Source organism: Antechinus flavipes, chromosome 4 (assembly GCF_016432865.1).
Source record: "Antechinus flavipes isolate AdamAnt ecotype Samford, QLD, Australia chromosome 4, AdamAnt_v2, whole genome shotgun sequence".
Lineage (NCBI taxonomy): Eukaryota > Metazoa > Chordata > Mammalia > Dasyuromorphia > Dasyuridae > Antechinus > Antechinus flavipes.
The window spans coordinates 348,289,236-348,307,358 of record NC_067401.1 but is presented as its reverse complement, the minus strand read 5'-3'; the positions used below and the strand labels follow the sequence as shown (position 1 = coordinate 348,307,358).

Below are 18,123 nucleotides of genomic sequence, written 5' to 3'. Positions count from 1 at the left end.
GAGAGGCGGGGTTACGTGCCCGCGCCGGTGGCGGAGGGCTTCCAGGCCCCTGGAGTAGATCAGGGGAGGGTCTTTCCCCTTCCCCTTCCCCTCTTCCCTCCCCCACCTCGTTTCCAGGTCTCGTTCGGTTCGGGGAGGGAAAGATCCGCAAGCCACTGCCAGGTAGGTAGGTAACAGGGAGGGGGGAAGGGCGAGAGGGCGTCAGCTGTGGCTCTGTCGGGGGCCGAGGCCGGGGAGTCTCGGTTACGTAAAATCGTGATGGAGCGGGGCAATCAGAGCACGGCCGTTTGAGATGTTGTGGGGGCGGGAGGGACTCCCCAACTGCCTCTCTGAGACTGGCTCTGGACTTGCCCGGCCTTGCCCTGCCAACCCTTGCCCTTAACTGACTGAGAGTCCAGGGAGGGGGCGTGGCGTGTTCAGCTGTGCGCTGGCTCGTGTTTGTGTGCGCGTGCGCGCCTTTGCCTGCTTTCTTTTGCCTCGGTTCCGCTCGCTCCAATCAAATTCCTAGAAAAAAGCTGTCTGCACTTGTTGCGCTTTTTTTTCACCTCCCTTTCACTTATTTCCATGCAATCAGATTTCCTCGATCAAACTTTACTGCAATCCTTTCCCGTCTCTTTTTTTTCCCTGTCACTTATGTGTTTCTCTCCCCTTCTGTGTAGCTGTTTCTCTTCATTTTCTGCCCCCTCCTGACTCTGTTTCTCTTTCTTTTTGTCTCTTGTCTCTCTCCCCTTTCTGTCTCCTGTTTCTCGCCTCTCTCTCCCTTCCTGTCTGTCCCTGTTATCTTTCTCCCACTCTTTTTCTCTTTTCTTTTTGTTTCTTGTTTGTCTCTTCCTTCTCTGCCTCTGTTTCTCTCCCTCCTACTTTCTCTTGTCTGTCTCTGTTCCTCCTTTCCTCTCTCTCTCTCTCTACCTCTGTCTCGTTCTCCAAAGTCACCGGTAATATCTAATGCAGATACACTAAACTCTTATGACGCTGAGCTCCTCATTAACTTGTCATTCACTAAACATTAACTCCCTCCTAAGTTCCAGTCATTTGTGTTAAATAATGGCCATGCAAAGACAAAATTTGAAACAGTCCCAGTCTTCAAGGAATGTACATTTTAATGAGGAAGACATGTCCATATATAAGTATATGTATAATATGTACCAGATGAATAGAATACGGGGGAAGGAAGTTTCTGCCACCTGGGAAGATCAGGAAAGGCTTTATGATTAAGGTAGCATTTGAATTCACTGGGAATTCCAAGAAGTGCAGGTAAAGAGGGAATTCCTACCAGGTATAAAGAACCAAGTATAGAGGATAAAGTGGCCCTTGCATGCAAAGATGGGAAGTGAAGATAGGATGGAATACCTTCCTTACCAGTGAGTAAAACCAGTGTGGCTGGATCACAGTACATGCAGGAGAGCAATGTAGAAGATTGGAAGGGAGAATTGTGAAGAAATGAATGCCAGATAGAGGTGTTAAATATGATCCTTGAAATAATAGGGGATCACTGAAAATTACTTTCCAAGAGGATGTAGCTTACATATCTGTTCTTTAGGAAATTATTTTCATTTTCATAAGGTAATACTAAGGTCTTGAACCTTGGATGACTAGAAGGCAAGGAATATTTTCAACAATAATAGTTTTGAGGGAGATTGATCTTGAATTTCAGATGCTGTATACTTATTGTGTATCTAATTTATACTTGAATATATTTAACATCTACTGGTCATCCTGCCATCTGGGGGAAGGGGTGGGAGGAAGGAGGGGGAAAACTGGAACAAGAGGTTTGGCAATTGTCAATGCTGTAAAGTTACCTATACATATAACTTGTAAATAAAAGGCTATTAAAAAAATAATAAATTAAAAAAAAAAAAGTACCTTAAAATCCAATAAATGTCTGTTAGATAAATGAATGAATGAAAAAAAAAAAAGAATTTGAGATGCATGCTGATGGACATTCATTTTGAAGTGTCCTGTAAGATAGTTTTGAGTGTAGTTTTGGAAATCAGGAGGAGACTAACTAAAGTCTCTGAAGGAGTCACCTGCATAGAAATGGTAATTGAGTTCCTGGAAGCTAATAAGGCCTTCTAATGAGGGAATATGAAGAGAAAAGAGGAATCTACACTGAGCTTGATAAGTCAGAAAAGGAAGCTGAGAGGGATAATTAAAAATTGAAAAAGATTCAAAATTCCTAAGAATTGAAAAATCACTTTTATCCTACATAAGTTATGGACTTTTTTGTTCTTGTTTTTTTTAAAAGCCCGAAGAACACAGTTTTTATCTATTTCCAAGGAAGTATGATTTTATTTGCCAGTAGCTTTTAGGGTCATTGGGCAGCATTTATGGATTACAATTTAGGGTAGAGTACTGTACTAAATGATCTGGAGGGCTGGAGATAAAAACAGTACAGTAAATAATACATACCTTTCAGGACTTTATTGGTATCTAAGGGAATCTGATGACTCTTGTCTATAGCCTTTTATTCTTTAACTACAGATAATTATAGAATTGTAGTCAGTAGTGGAGCCATGCAATGTTTTAGGATAAGTTTTGTTTGTGGGACATGTGAAACTTAGGGATAATCATTAAAAATGAACACATAAATGTTCAGTATATTATACAATGATTCATAAAGTTATATTTATACTTATTTTCTATATATGTGAAACAAAGTAATTTTTACCAAAATAATTTAACAAGAAGTAGTAACCTATGGTTATTATGTTTTTTTACTTTAATTGTAGTGTTTCTGATTCCACAAAAATCATTGGTGGTGAGGAATCTTTCTACCTCTCTCTTACTTAACTCATTAATCCTACTCTCTACTTTGTCTCTCCCGAATTCATCCCTTCTAAGATTTTATTTTTATATCCTTCCTCTCTCTTTTCTGTTAGTCCTTTCCTCTTCTCCCTTTCCATTCTTCTTTAAGACCATTAGGACATAATAGACAGTTTGTCTAATTAGATTCCCTCTATGAACTCTGATGATATAAAAGGTTTAGAGGAAACACATTATCTCCCAATACTAGAATGTAAATAGTTTGTCTTTGGTTTGTTATGATCAGTGCTTCTTACTTTTTTTTTTCTTTAATCTGTTTTGGTCAGTTATTTTTACTAAGAGATACTTTATATTTTTTAACTTTTTTTGACTTTGTTTTAACATTTCCTATTGTCTTATAGCTTTTATTTGATCTATTCTGATTTTCAGGGAGTTTGTTGTTTGGACAAGATTTTGTACCTCCTGTGCCAAGATGTTAATTTATTTTCCAAAAATTTCTTTTTCCATAGTTCTAATTTTTTTCAGTTTTTTCCTAGTGCTTTCACTTCATTTACAAAAACATTTTAAACTTAAAAAAAAAAAAACAACAACAACCTTTCATCAGTTTTGGGAATTATATTTGAATTTGTGTGTACTTATCTTTGAGTTTTGTAGGTTTTTTGGGTCTTTATCTTTTTTTTTTTGAATTTATATCTTGACCACCTCTATCACCACAATAACATTTTATGGCAAGATCCTTTTTTTGCTCATTTTGTCAGTCTACTTTCTGATTTTTGGTTATTAGGACCAGGCCTTATACACTTCTAGAGGGAAGGTCTGAGCTGGTCCTAGGGCTGTTTACTTGGGATATTGAGCATTTTCTTATTCTAGGATCTTGGGACAACAAAGTTTGAGAACCTTCAATTTTTAGTGCTCTTTGAGTAGTTAGATCTAGGGTAAAGTCTGATTATTCCCCTTTCCCTCCTCCTCACCCTCCACCCCCCCAAGTCTACATGTTCCTAACCTGGGTTTGGGTTGGTTACCAGATAGTATAATGAATAGACTGCTGGCCCTAGAACCAGGAAGATCTGAATTCAAATTTTATCTCTAACATTTGCTGTATGACTGGTCAAATCACTTAATCTCTGAACCCCTACCCCATATGAGCATCAAATGAAATATTTGTAAAGTGTTTAGCAATATATAGTAGGTATTGTATAATTGCTTTTTCTTTTACCCTTTGGGTCTGAGCAATTGTAGACTGCTATTGGGCTTAGCCACTCTCAGCCAGCTTGGAACCTCTACAGGTTCAGAATTATACAACTGTAGGCTCCCTATTCTTAACCTGGTTATTTTTCTAACATAATAGAACTGAGATCCTGCTCTGTTCTTCTTGACTGAGCTACACTGCTGCTAATTACTTCTGAACTTGCTACTTAGTATCTGGGGCTATACTTTACCCTCAGAATGCTATCTGGAACTGAGTAAGAAGTGTCAGAGCTTCCAAATGACATTTCTTTCTGTTTGGGTGGATCTGGGACTTGTTCTTGTCCTGGAGCATGGCTTCTCCCTTGTGCTAGAGTGCTTCTTGCAACATGCATCTCTTGTCTTTCTTCTTATGCCAGTTTGGGGTGGAAAAATAACTTACTGTGAGTTTTTCTTAGATTTCTGCATCTAGTTTTGGTCTGATGCATTTTTAAAAATTTGTTTGGAGGAGTTTTATGGGGGAGCTGGCTATAACTGCTTCCTGCTACTCTACAAGCTGGACTCTACCTCCTTTCTTCGCTTGGTATTTTACAAGTGGATGCAACTTGAAGAAGTCTGTGCTAGAAAATAAACTATTCTGTGAAGTCTGTTTTAATTAAATATGGATTTTTTTTTTTCCTCAGAGAAATGAATGCTTAAGGAAAAGCAAACTTGTTTTATTAAGGTGGTGGTGGGGTTTTTCCTAGTGCAGAAAAATTATACTCTTTCAATTCAAAAAGGGTTTCTCTTGCTATGGTATGTTAGATTCTAGTTTTAGGAGAAATGGTTATAAAGTATAAATTAAATAACCTGTATCATTTACTCTGCACAGAATGTCCCTGGCAACTTGTTGTGTAATTTTTTGCCGAAGGATAGGCACTGCAACAAACCCTCAAAAAAGTGATCTGTCCTGGAAAGATATCCGTGAGTACAGTTATGAGAATGTAGTTATGTAGTTACTGCCAGTCCCCAACTTATAAGTGTTTGCTTTGTAAGCCAGTGGTTTAGAAATTGGGATATACTATAATTTCACATAAAAGTAATACTGTGCAAAGTGATATTCTCACAACAGGTCATTTAACTTTAATATATCTAAATAATGCTATGCATCTTAACCTCAATTTCTAATATTCTGTTTATGGGAAAAATTATTTTGTATTTAAGTTTGGATGTTCTTCTCAGTGTAGCCTTATTAGATAAAATATTTCATGTGTCAGGAGATTGAAGAAAAAGGAGGAGGGTCCCAGGTTTTTTGTAACCTACCACTAGTTGTCTTCTCCCAGCCTGTCCATTAGTCCAAAGCTGTTTGGACATTTGCTAAGCTGTGTTCCTTCCCCCTTTGCTGAGAATCTTATTGAAGAGATTCCTTATATTGGGTAGGAGATTGGCATAGATGACTTATAAAGTTCTTTCTAATACTAAAGTTTTATAATTCTTATTTGAGTATGAATCTGAGAGTATTTAGTGGAATGATGGGAAAGAGAAGAGGAGGAATTGCTGGTTGGGTAAAAATAGAATCTGTAGAAATATTAGACATATGTATTTATTCTGTAGAGCTATAAATTAGACTGGGTTAAAAATTAGGAACCTGTGTACTGATGATGTCAGTTTGTCCTCCTAAAGGACTTACTCTGCACAGAATGTCCCTGGCAACTTGTTGTGTAATTTTTTGCTGAAGGATAGGCACTGCAACAAACCCTCAAAAAAGTGATCTGTCCTGGAAAGATATCCGTGAGTACAGTTATGAGAATGTAGTTATGTAGTTACTGCCAGTCCCCAACTTATAAATTATAAATTATAAAACTAAAGTTTTATAATTCTTATTTGAGTATGAATCTGAGAGTATTTAGTGGAATGATGGGAAAGAGAAGAGGAGGAATTGCTGGTTGGGTAAAAATAGAATCTGTAGAAATATTAGACATATGTATTTATTCTGTAGAGCTATAAATTAGACTGGGTTAAAAATTAGGAACCTGTGTACTGATGATGTCAGTTTGTCCTCCTAAAGGAAGATGACAGAAATCCTTACCTATTTAGATCTGGTTTTGATAGAAAATCATACTTCTGTTAGTGTTCAGTCAAGTCTTTGTAAGTGTTAATTATTTTTTCTTCTTCTTAAAGGAAATATTATAAAATTTACTGGACCACTTATTCTAGGGTAAGTATCTATGATACTTAATTTTGCTCGTACTAGAATTTTAAATCATTGTTTTCTATAGAAGTAATTCAAAAAAATAATGAGCTTTAATGTATAACTTTTTAGTTTTATCTATATATGCTAAATGATCTTTTTGTTTGTTTTTTTGCTGAGGCAATTGGAGTTAAGTGACTTGTCCAGGATCACATGGCTAGGAAATGTTAAGTGTCTGAAGCCAGGTATGAACTCAGGTCCTCCTGACTTCAGGGCTGGTGCTCTGTATACTGAGCCAGGGAGCTGCCCCAACATAAAGTTTTTTTTTTTTTTTTTTTTAATGTCATCTTCATTGACTGTCTTGAGCCTGGAAAATCAGCATAGTCCAGTGGAAAAAATACTGAGTCTGGAGACTGAACTGTCTTCCTGCCTCACTTATGATAATACATTTATCATCTGGGGCAAGTTACCTAACTGCTTAGGTAGTGTTTAGATTCAATGACCACTGAGGTCCCTTTTCACTTTTGATCTCTGATCCCATGAAGCCAATTGATATGTTTGTTTGCCTAATCTTTCTGGTTTAAGATACATATAGAAATTTAGAAGCAGTTCTGAAACAGTAGAAGATGTGATTTAAATTCTGAGCCTATTCTGGTTGGGCTTTCAAGAGATTCCTGGAACAATTGTAAATCATTATAAATAGGAGATATACATTTAGTTCTTAGATGTTAACTTAATGTTAAAATTGATTTAAATGCCATCTCAAAAATTATAGCTTTTTTATGCTGACATACCAAGTTTACATCAGGTTTTTTGTTTTTTGTTATCTTTTAAAGAGGTTCTTTATTTATTACCTATGAAGTTCTGGCCTTGAAGAAATCTGTGACGCTAGATACTCAAGTAGTTGAAAAGGAAAAATTGAAGTCATATATATATTTAGATGCTGTTTCTTTTGATAAAAGAGAAAATCAAGGTAAGTTTATGGGGAAAGTATGTTTGTATTTAAAGTACTTTAAAATCAGAATTATAATAGCCTTTCTCTAACATGTAAGATAGCTATTGAGTTAAATTTAGAAACTATTTGAAGAAGAATGATTTTGTTAATAAATTCATTTGGATGATTTATCAGGATTATCTAACCCTTGTTTTCAAGACCTGTGCTAAAAGAGCTCATCATGGTGGTTCTATGTAACTTAGAACCAAGCAAAAACTCTTTTCCACTTCTAATCTGGAAAAGGTGAATATTCTACATATATTTTAGCCAGAAAGGATAGCTTATGTTAGGATGGTGTTTCAGATTGAGAAATAATTGTATTTTGTTTTTTTTTTTTTTCATCCTGGTATGGAGGTCTGGGAAAAGTTCTCTGCTCATAGGATGAGGTTAGGCTAGGGAAATGGAACATTCTTTGCAGATGGGCTTTGAGTCTACCAGATTCAAATGAACGTTCAAAATATATTTCAACATTTTTTTTGGTATAAGGAATCTCTTAGTAGAAAACTGCTCTTGCCAAAGGGATGGAGAACTTAAGTGATTTGCCCAGCATCAAACAGCCCTTATATTTCTGAAAGTGTAGTAGGCCCAGTACTTCTTGATTTAGGTTGCTTTTTTATTCACTATATTCTATTTTCTAAGAATTATATCAAATTTATAAGAATACAGGTCATTCCTCAATTGATAAATGATCAAACTATATGAACAGACAATTTTCAGATGATAAGATTAAAGCTATATGTAGTTATATAAAAAATGCTTCAAATCACTATTGATTAGAGAAATGCAAATTAAGACAACTCTGAGGTACTTCACATCTCTCAGATTGGCTAAAATGACAGGAAAAGAAAATGATAAACGTTGGAGGAGATGTGTGAAAATTGGGACACTGATGTATTGTTGCTGGAATTGTGAACTGATCCAATCATTCTGGAAAGCAATTTTGAAGTATGCCCAAAGCGCCATCAAACTATGCATACCCTTTAATCTAGCAATGTCATTACTGCATATGTATCCTAAGAAAATCATAAAGGAGGGAAAAGGACCCCACATATGCAAAAATGTTTGTAGCTGCTCTTTTTGTGGTAGCAAAGAATTGGAAAATGAGTAGATGCCCATCAGTTGGGGAATGGTTGAATAAGTTATGACATATTAAAGTATAATGGGAATATTATTGTTTTGTAAAAAATCATGAAAAAGATAATTTTAGAAAGGCCTGGAAAGATTTACATGAATTGATACTGAGCAAAACAATTAGAACCAGGAATACAGTATACAAAATAACAGCAAAATTATGTGATGATCAATTGTAAAAGACTTGGTTCTTTACAGTTCAGTGATTCAAGGTAATCCCAATAAACTTTGGATAGAAAATGCCATCTGCATACAGAGAGAGAACTATGGAGAATGAATGTAAATCAACACATAAGTATGTTAACTTTTTTCTTTTTCTTTTCTTCTCAAGATTTTTCCTTTTTGTTCTGATTTTTCTCTCCCAACATGATTCATAAAGACATGTCTATTTAAACAATTAATATATATGTGTAACCAGAAAAAAAGAATATTTTAAAAAGAAACTGCAAATCTATTACATACAACTTGTTATTTCTTTTAAATATGTAATAGTTAACATCTAACTTTCTTTTTTTTTCTCTCCTCCCCCTCTCCATGAGATGGCTGCTATTAGACACAAGTGTGTGTGTGTGTGTGTGTGTGTGTGTGTGTGTGTACATATATAGAGTTTTAATTATATATCTATATGTGAAAAAAATCAGGTCTTTCTCTGGATGCAGATAACATCTTCCTTCATTGGACCTTTTTAGTTAATTTGAATATTTATAAATAGAATGACTTGGTCACTCAAAGTTGTTCTCAAAATGTGTTGCTGTTACTGTTTACAAGAATACTCTTTAAGTCCTGATCATTTTGTTCTTCATTATTGTAAGTTTTTCCATGTTTTTCTAAAATCATCAAGCTCATTTCTCATGGCAGAATAGTATTCCATTATGAATATACATCATAATTTGTTTAGTCATTCCCCAATTGATGGGCATCCCCATAATTTCCAGTTCTGTGCTATCAAAGTTATTCTTAAAATAATATTGCTGTTATAGTATGTTCTTTTGATTCTGCTCATTTCATTTTTCATTATTTTGTGCAGGTCAATCTTTTTTTTTTTTTTAAATCAATGAGCTCGTGACATTTATACATTAAGTATTAAGTATTAAGCAGAATTAAGAGTAATCTTAAAAGTACGTTGTGTGTACTTCCTTCTCAGCTTCCCCTTTGGAGAGTTATTAAAACATTTACCAGCATACCAAATATACTGCTTTGTTGAAGCATTTTATAATGTTTAAGTAAAGGGCTTAAGTAAAGTCTAAACAGTTAATTCGCATGTGGAAGATGAAGTGCTTATTCTTTTTTTAATAGTATTTTATTTTTTACAATTACATGTAAAACAAAATTTTAAAATTCATTAAAAATTTGAGTTCCTAATTTTCTCCTTTCTTCCTTCCCCTCACCCTTCCCTAAGAGAGTAAGCAGTGTGATACAAGTTATATATATGCAATCATGGAAAATCTGTTTATATATTACTTATGTTGTGAAATAAGAAATAGACCTAAAAAAAGAAAACCACTAGAAAAATAAAATAAAAATAGGATCCTGTAATCTGTGTTCAGACTCCATCGGTTCTTTCTCTAGATGTGAATAGCAATTTTCATCATGACTCCTTTGGAATTGTCTTGGATCATTGTGTTGTTAAGAATAGCTAAGTCATTCATAATTGATCATTGTACAATGTTGCTATTACTGTGCACAGTGTTCTGGTTCTGCTCACTTTGCATTAGTTTATATAAATCTTTCCAGATTTTTCTGAAGTCCATCCGCTCATCATGTCTTATAAACTATTAATGGACATTCCCTCAATTTCCAATTCTTTGCTATCAAAAAAACTGCTGTAAGGTTTTTTTTTTTCCCTTAAAATTTAGTAGTGGTAATGTTGATTCAAAGAGTATGCAGTTTGATTGCTCTTTGTGCATAGTTCCAAATTGTTGGATTAGTTCACAACTCCACCAATAGTGCATTAGTATATCAATTTTCCCACATCCTCTCCAACAGTTATCATTTTTGTCAATCTGATAGGTGTGAAGTAGTATCTCAGAGTTGTTTTAATTTGTATTTCCCTATTTAGTAGTGATTTAAAGCATATTTTCAAAAGTCTATAGTTAGCTTTGATTTCTTTGAAAACTGCCTGTTCATATTCTTTGATTACTTATCAATTCGAGAATGACTTATATTCTTATAAATTTGACTCAGTTCTCTATTTAAAAATGAGCCTTTTGTTCAGATACATTTGCTATAAAAATTGTTTCCCAGCTTTCTACTTTCCTTGTAATGTTGATTGTATTAGTTTTGTTTGTGTAACCCCTTTTCAATTTAATATGTTCAAAATTATTCATTTTATTTCTTGTTTGGGCATAAATTTTTACTTTCTCCATAGATTTGACAGACTATTCTTTGTTCTTCTGATTTATTTATGGTATCACCCTTTATGTCTAAATCATATACCCATTTTGATCTTATCTTGATAATACAATTTAAGATATTGGTCTATATCTAGTATCTGCCATGTTTTCTTGTTTTCCCAGTAGTTTTTGTCAAATAGTGAGTTATTTCAGAAATTTGGGTTTTTATGTTTATCAAACAGTAGATTACTAGGGTTATTTACTACTCTGTATTGTATATGTAATCCATTCCAATAATCTACCACTCTGTTTCTTAGCTAGTACCAGATAGTTTTGATGATTACAGCTTTTATGATATAGTTTGAGATCTGATGTGTCCAGATTACTTTCCGTTGCATTTTTTTTTTTTTTTGTCATTAATTCCCTTTATATTCTTGAATTTTTTTTAGATGAATTTTGTTATTATTTTTGGGAGTATTCTGTTTGGTATGGCACTGAATAAATAAATTTAGGTAAAATTGTCATTTTTATTATATTGGCTTAGTTCATCCATGAGCAAGTAATATCTTTCCAATTCTTTAGATCTAATTTTATTTGTATGAAAAATGTTTTATGATTGTGTTCATATATTTCCTGTTTTTTTTTTTTGACAGATTCCCAGGTATTTTATGTTGCCTGCAGTTATTTTAAATGGAATTTATCTCTTATTTTTGGAGTTTGTGGATTTTATATATAGAAATGCTGATGATTTCTATGAATTTATTTTATATACTACAAATTTGCTAAAGTTGTTCATTCTTTTAAATAGTTTTTTAGTTGATTTTTTAAAGCATACTACCATATCTGCAAAAAATGATAGTTTCATTTCCTCATTGCCTCTTTTTTATTCCTGGAATTTCTTTTTCTTATGGGTATAGCTATTATATATAACTAATAATGGTGATAATGGACATCTTAGCTTCATCTTTGATCTTATTGGGAAGGGCTCTGACTTATCTTTGTTATAGATAATGCTTGTTGATGATTTTAGATAGAACTTATCATTTTTTTTCTTTTTAATAATTATAACTTTTTATTGACAGAACCCATGCCTGGGTAATTTTTACAACATTATCCCTTGCACTCACTTCTGTTCCGACTTTTTCCCTCCCTCTCTCTATCCCCTCTCCCAAATGGCAAGCAGTCTTATACATGCTAAATATGTCACAGTATGTCCTAGATATAATATGTGTGTGCAGAACCGAACAGTTCTCTTGTTGCACAGGGAGAGTTGGATTCAGAAGGTAAAAATAATCTGGGAAGAAAAACAAAAATGCAAACAGTTGACATTCAATTTCCCAGTATTCTTTCTTTGGGTGTAGCTGCTTCTGTCCATCATTGATCAATTGAAACTGAGTTAGATCTTCTCTTTATTGAAGAAATCCACTTCCATCAGAATACATCCTCATACAGTATCATTGTTGAAGTGTATAATAACCTCCTGGTTCTGCTCTTTTCACTTTGCATCAGTTCATGTAAGTCTCTCCAAGCCTCTCTGTATTCATCCTGCTGGTCATTTCTTACAGAACAATAATATTCCATAACATTCATTTACCACAATTTACCCAACCATTCTCCAATTGATGGGCATCCATTCATTTTCCAGTTTCTAGCCACTACAAAGAGGGCTGCCACAAACATTTTGGCACATACAGTCCCTTTCCCTTCTTTAGTATCACTTTGGGGTATAAGCCCAGTAGTAGCACTGCTGGATCAAAGAGTATGCACAGTTTGATAACTTTGGGGGCATAATTCCAGATTGCTCTCCAGAATGGTTGGATTCGTTCACAACTCCACCAACAATGCATCAGTGACCCAGTTTTCCCGCATCCCCTCCAACATTCATCATTATTTTTTCCTGTCATCTTAGCCAATCTGACAGGTGTGTAGTGGCATCTCAAAGTTGTCTTAATTTGCATTTCTCTGATCAATAGTGATTTGAAACACTCTTTCATGTGAGGGGAAATAGTTTCAATTTCGTCATCTGAAAATTGTCTGTTCATGTCCTTTGACTAGAATTTATCATTTTAAGGCAAGCTCTATTTATTCCTGTACTTTCTAGTATTTTTTGATACAAATTAGTGATGTAATTTAGATGTATTTTAGATTTTTTATTAAAGGTTTTTATTTACAAAACATATGCATAGGAAAGTTTTCAACATTGACCCTTGCAAAGCCTTCTGTTCTAAATTATCCCCACTTTCCCCCACCCACTCCTCTAGCTGGCAGGTATGAACTGTTTATTCTTAGGGAATATTATTTATAGGATTATCTTCCTGGAAAATGGCTAAAGATCAAAATTTGGGTCTTTTATCTTTACCTCAAATATGTAACTCCCCAAAGCAAAATGAAGACAAGTAAGATTTGAGGCTGGAAACAAATGACTAATTCTTTATTAACTTTTTAAATGTATAATTTACCTATTTGAGAATATCTTTTGGGACAGCTTTTGGTGTTTTTTTTTTTTTTTTCTGTCTCTGGCATTTTAGCTGATTTTAATTGGTTTGCATTTTTAAAAATTACCATTCTATTCTAATAATTTTTAAAATTTGGGGATATTTTAAGGGTTTTTTTGGCAGCCTTTTTTTTTTTTCTTTGTGGCTTTTACAAAATGAACTTTTTTTTTTTTTTGAGAGATGTACGAGGAGACTGGGTTCCTCTTAATAACTTTGACTCAGTTTGTTTAGAAAGCCCAAAAATATAAAAATGACAGCTTTATATTTAATTGCCTTCATTGAAAAAATATACAATCAGTTTTTGAAATTAGAACTGAGATATATACTCAAAGAGTAAATTGAAATACTTAAGGTCATAAATTTAGAACTGGAAAATACCATTTAGTCCAAATTATTTAATTTTACAAATAAGGAAGTTGATTCCAGAGAGATTAAGCCTTTTTCTAAAGGTGGCATAGGAAATGAGTGATGGCAAGAATTCAAACTGAAGTCCCATAAACTGCAAGTTCAGCATCTCTTCTCTGTACTGTGTTCCCTTAAACTATGTTGAGTAAATCCTGACAATCTTTCAATCTTTGTCTCTTTTCTCTTTGTAGCTACCATGTAGGCTACCACCCTCTTGTTATGACATATTAAAATCATTAGATTATAGTTATCTTACATTAGTTATAATTTTGTTTGGTATCTGTTTATGACATATGTCAATATACCCAGTGGGTAGAATGCTGATTTGGAGTTAGGAAGACCTGTGTTTTTCACACCTAATAGCAGTGTGACCATTGGCAAGTTTTGGCACCTCTGACAAGCCTTAAGATTTTAGGTTATAATCAGCCATAGTGGTACACATCTGTAATGCCAGCTACCTAGAAGAAGGAGATTGAGGGATCTCTTGAACTTGAGAATTCTGAGGTACAATGGGCTATGCTAATCAGGTGTCTGAACTAAATATTGATATGGTGTGTCCCAATGTTGGACCACCAAATTGCCTAAGAAGAGACAAACTGGCTGGCCTATACATCAGAAATGGAGCAGGTCAAAGTTCCTGTGACAATTGGTAGTGGAATTGGACTTGTGGGTAACTTCCAGTGTGATGGACAAGATGGATAGACTTTAGTTTGTTTTTTCTTCTTGTTGTTTTTTAAAAAATAAAAGCATAGTCAGTCTATAGATGGACTGGATTCTGCAGTGATGGAAGGAATTCTTATCCTGAGGAGAATCACAGGTCATTGATGTATGAATATCTTCTTATATGTTTCTGCAACATCTTCATCTCATTGCTAAAATATTAATAAATTATCTATTTTTTACGTGGTTAATTTCATCTCTTTTATGTTGATTCTTACGTCTGACTCTAAATGATGGCAACATATCCTATTTGGAGTTGATAGTTTCCTTTGCTGGTTCTGCTTAAGTTTCACAAGTTAACTCTCTATAAATTGCAATGTAAAATGGATTACTTTGAGGAAAGCTATTTCTAGACAGTGAATCCTGCCTTTGGTGTGGAGATTCTCATGTGTTTTTCTCTAGATTTTAGAAATCTTACTTTTTAGCCTGTAACCTTATGCCCTCTGTGATTCCAATTAGCAGTAATGATAGTTGTGTGAAGGAATTAGATTATAAGCTCCTTGAGAACAGTGATTTTGTGTTGTTTAGTGTGATGACCGCGTATTTAAAATCAGCCGGAGTCAGGAATTCAGGTTAAGGGAAAAATCTTCAATCTTTATTCTCAGTAGAGGTGAAGAAGGATTGCGATAGCAATATGGGCAGCTGCGACAGGAAGCCAGCTAGCAGAGGTGAAGGGGGATTGCAGGTGAAAAGGGGATCGGAGGTGAAGGGCAGTTGCGATAGCAATGTGAGCAGCTGTGTCAAGACACCAGCCAGCAGTCTCCCTTACCGCTTCCTTCTCCACTCCCCTGCCTCTACCCACTAAAATCATCATTTCCTATACAACACATCAGAACTTGCACAAAGAGTGGGTGGGGGCCATTCTTTCTCCAAGCATATATATTAATAGAGTTTGGTCCAATTACTATTTAGCCTCACGTGCTTGGGACCTCAGTGTATCAATTCAAGCTTCAACCCATTACATCTCCCACTTTCTTTTGTTTTAGAACACAGGTGGTCATGCCATCCCTGATTCCTCAGGAAGGTCAGAGGTTCCAAGGGGAGGTGATCACACCCTCCCTGACTTCTCAGGAAGGGAGGTGAAAGCACTAAAAAGGAGATAATCACGCCCTCCCTGACATCTCAGGAAGGGAGATGAAAAGCACCAAAGGGAAGTGGGGGTTGCTAACGGGTCTCTGGGCTGAAGGGTCTTATTATGCACAAACCCATCAGCATGGGAGGTATTACACAAGCACACAGCAATAACACAGAGGCTATTAGTGATGACTCTCCCCACAGTCAGTGCAGGCTTGATGTGGTGTAACAAACATGAATTGTACACACAAGTAACGGTATAACAAACAATATACATCAACATGGTGTTGTAAAAGATTGTCAGAAGTCCTAGAAGGAGGGTATGTTAACAGCAGTCATACATACACCTTTTCAGCAGCCAAGAGATAGTCTCAAACCAATCTATTGTCCATTGCTTCACATGTCAGGGAATCCAACGATCCCCCCAAGTTTTTGAAGTCCTGCGAAAGTCTTTTTATGTGTTAGGGAATCCAAAGACTTCAGCAGATTTTGAAGTCCTGTAATAGTCTTATCATTTCTCAGAAAATCCAGTGATTCCTGAGGGCTTTCAAGTCTTACATTTCAAAGAATCCAATGGTTCCTGAGGGTTTTCAACTCCTACAATAATTTTATCATGTCTAAGAGAATCCAATGATTCCTGAGGGTTTTCAAGTCAACAATTTTCCATGTCCATGAATCAAACGCCATAACTGCCATGCTCTTTCAGTGGTGAGCACAGTCAGCAACAGAACCACCCGATATTTCTTGGGTCTTCTTTGTTTCAAGGGTCTGCTCCATCTCTCTGGGATGGACAAGGCGAATACGGCTCATAGGCACCCATTTGATTCCTTCTCTTCCTGTAAAAATACAGGCAAACCCTCTTCCCCAAGCAGTTAACCTATCTAATGCCCTTCTATTTACCACTTTCTGGATCTTTCCACATCACCTGGCGATTATCTAAAGATAGTGGAGCTGTTCGCCCTGTACACTGCCCTGTTGTGTTAAAAGGCCAGTAACTTCCCTAACTGTAATCCTGATTGCTTTTCTGTTGGTTGATGACATCAGAGTCCTAAATTTCTAAAGACTCTCCGGTGTAACCTCAGCTGCTATCATGCCCCACCTATCTTTTGATTGATACCTTGGAGCTGGGTCCTGCCTCTCATCTCTGGATCAATCTACATTCAGAGGCCCAGTGAAAGCCTCGGTTACATTTTGGACATGGGATTTTGGGTTTTATTCTCTCACCCTGTCTTCTCATTCTATCTCCATATCTACAGTGAGCTCTCAAATGTCCAACTTTTCCACACTGAAAGCATCTACGAGTTTCTCTAGAATTCCTTTGCCAAGAAGGACCCTGTCTTTTCATATTCAACATAGTTTGGGTATAATAAGCATTTGTGCCCACTGTGGCACAGCGTCTTATGAGCTCCTCTAAACGAGCATCCTTGTGCAATCCTAGTATAATTCTTCTGCAAACCTCATTAGCATTTTTCTTAGCAAGTTGCTTTATCAAAATGTCTGTTACTGCATTTTCTTGTTCTTGTAATAGCTGTCTGCAAACATCCCACAAAGTCAGCAAAGGATTCATTTGGCCCTTGTGTTATTTTTGTGAAGGCCTCACCCTTGTCGTCTTTATTGTGGAGAGAAGCCCACGCTTTGATAGCTTTAGCAGCAATTTGCTCATGTGCTGCTATGGAATAATTAATCTGTACTGCGACATCTGCTTAGGGACCTACACCTGTTAGTTGGTCACAGGTGATTGGAGGATTAACTCCATTTTGACTATTTTGTTGGGCTTGTATCCTACAGAGCTCACTATATTCAGAAAGCCACAAGTAGTTTTGTACAGGTTCTAGGCATATCCTAGTCATTAGGGGTCAAGATTTCAGAAGTCAAATTCTGTAATAACATTTTAATATAAGCTGATGTAGCCTCATAAAGAGTGCAAGCCTTTTTCAGGTCTTTGAGGATTTCTATATCAAAAGGAGCGTATTTTCTACTTTCTTGACCTGAAGAACTAAACTGTTGAATTACAGGAAAAGTGTGGTGTTGAAATTCTGATACATCTCTCCCTAGCCTCACTTAGGTCTCCATGCCCTGTGGGGATATGGTCATTAATCTGTTCATTGTCTTCCTCCTTTATCTCAGGCTTCCCTGTTTGGCTATTCCTAGAGCCTTTTCCTTTTCTTCTATAACTTATATGGTTTCTTAAGGCCAACTGTATTATATTGTATAAATAGAATGCCTTGATGGAAATTGAATGAGGACTGTTTTCGTTGTAATATGCGGAGAGCTGTTGCCCAGTTAATGTCCAATTATCTGGAAAGATTTGTTCTTCCTCTTAAGAACCAAGGGAGGTGCATTTTAATGTACCCAGAAGTCTAGCTGCCTGTTCCCAAGTTATAAGTAGCCCTTGATCTTCTATTAGCTTAAGCATCCTTTCTGTAGCGCCACTCCTGGGTGGGGTTGGGGGGGTTGGGGTGGGGGATGGAGAATCTTTAGCTAGTATCTATCCCATTTCAGCCAAAAAAGATTACTAGTTTAGTCTTTAAGAAAATAAGTTCCCTGTTTGTCTATTATACTCACCTAAGTTCCTGGTCACTGGAGACTTCTTCAGTGAAAGTAGGGTCCTTGGGCCCCACGTTGAGCGCCAAATGATTTAGCATCATGCTTTGCATATACAGGCATATGACATATATTTATTGAATAGAAAATCAAGTGAGTTTTAGTCTTTTTTATATTAAGTGATGTTTCTTGGAGTATGATTTGTGTTTTTTCTTTATTGTCTTATAGTTAAACACAATGTTTTGTTAATCATAATTCTTATTAGCTATTAATAATACTCATTAATTGTAATGTTTTACTAGCTATAAT

The 18,123-nt window shown here is 35.6% G+C and overlaps 1 protein-coding gene across 5 annotated transcripts in view; it reads left to right on the top strand.

The window, feature by feature from the left end:
* SERAC1 (serine active site containing 1) overlaps positions 1-18,123 on the top strand; it is a 91,898-nt gene that overhangs the window by 638 nt on the left and 73,137 nt on the right. For 3 of the 5 annotated variants that reach the window (XR_007953661.1, XM_051998011.1, XM_051998008.1), the window contains exons 1-4: positions 70-162; positions 4,820-4,911; positions 6,109-6,145; positions 6,955-7,091. Coding sequence is in view for 4 of the 5 variants with exons in the window: in XM_051998011.1 (XP_051853971.1) it covers positions 4,821-4,911; positions 6,109-6,145; positions 6,955-7,091 (265 nt within the window). In the remaining variant the exon portion in view is untranslated. Of the gene's footprint in view, positions 1-69; positions 167-4,819; positions 4,912-6,108; positions 6,146-6,954; positions 7,092-18,123 lie in introns of those variants that run through there. The other 2 variants (XM_051998009.1, XM_051998010.1) reach the window with 2 other exon arrangements.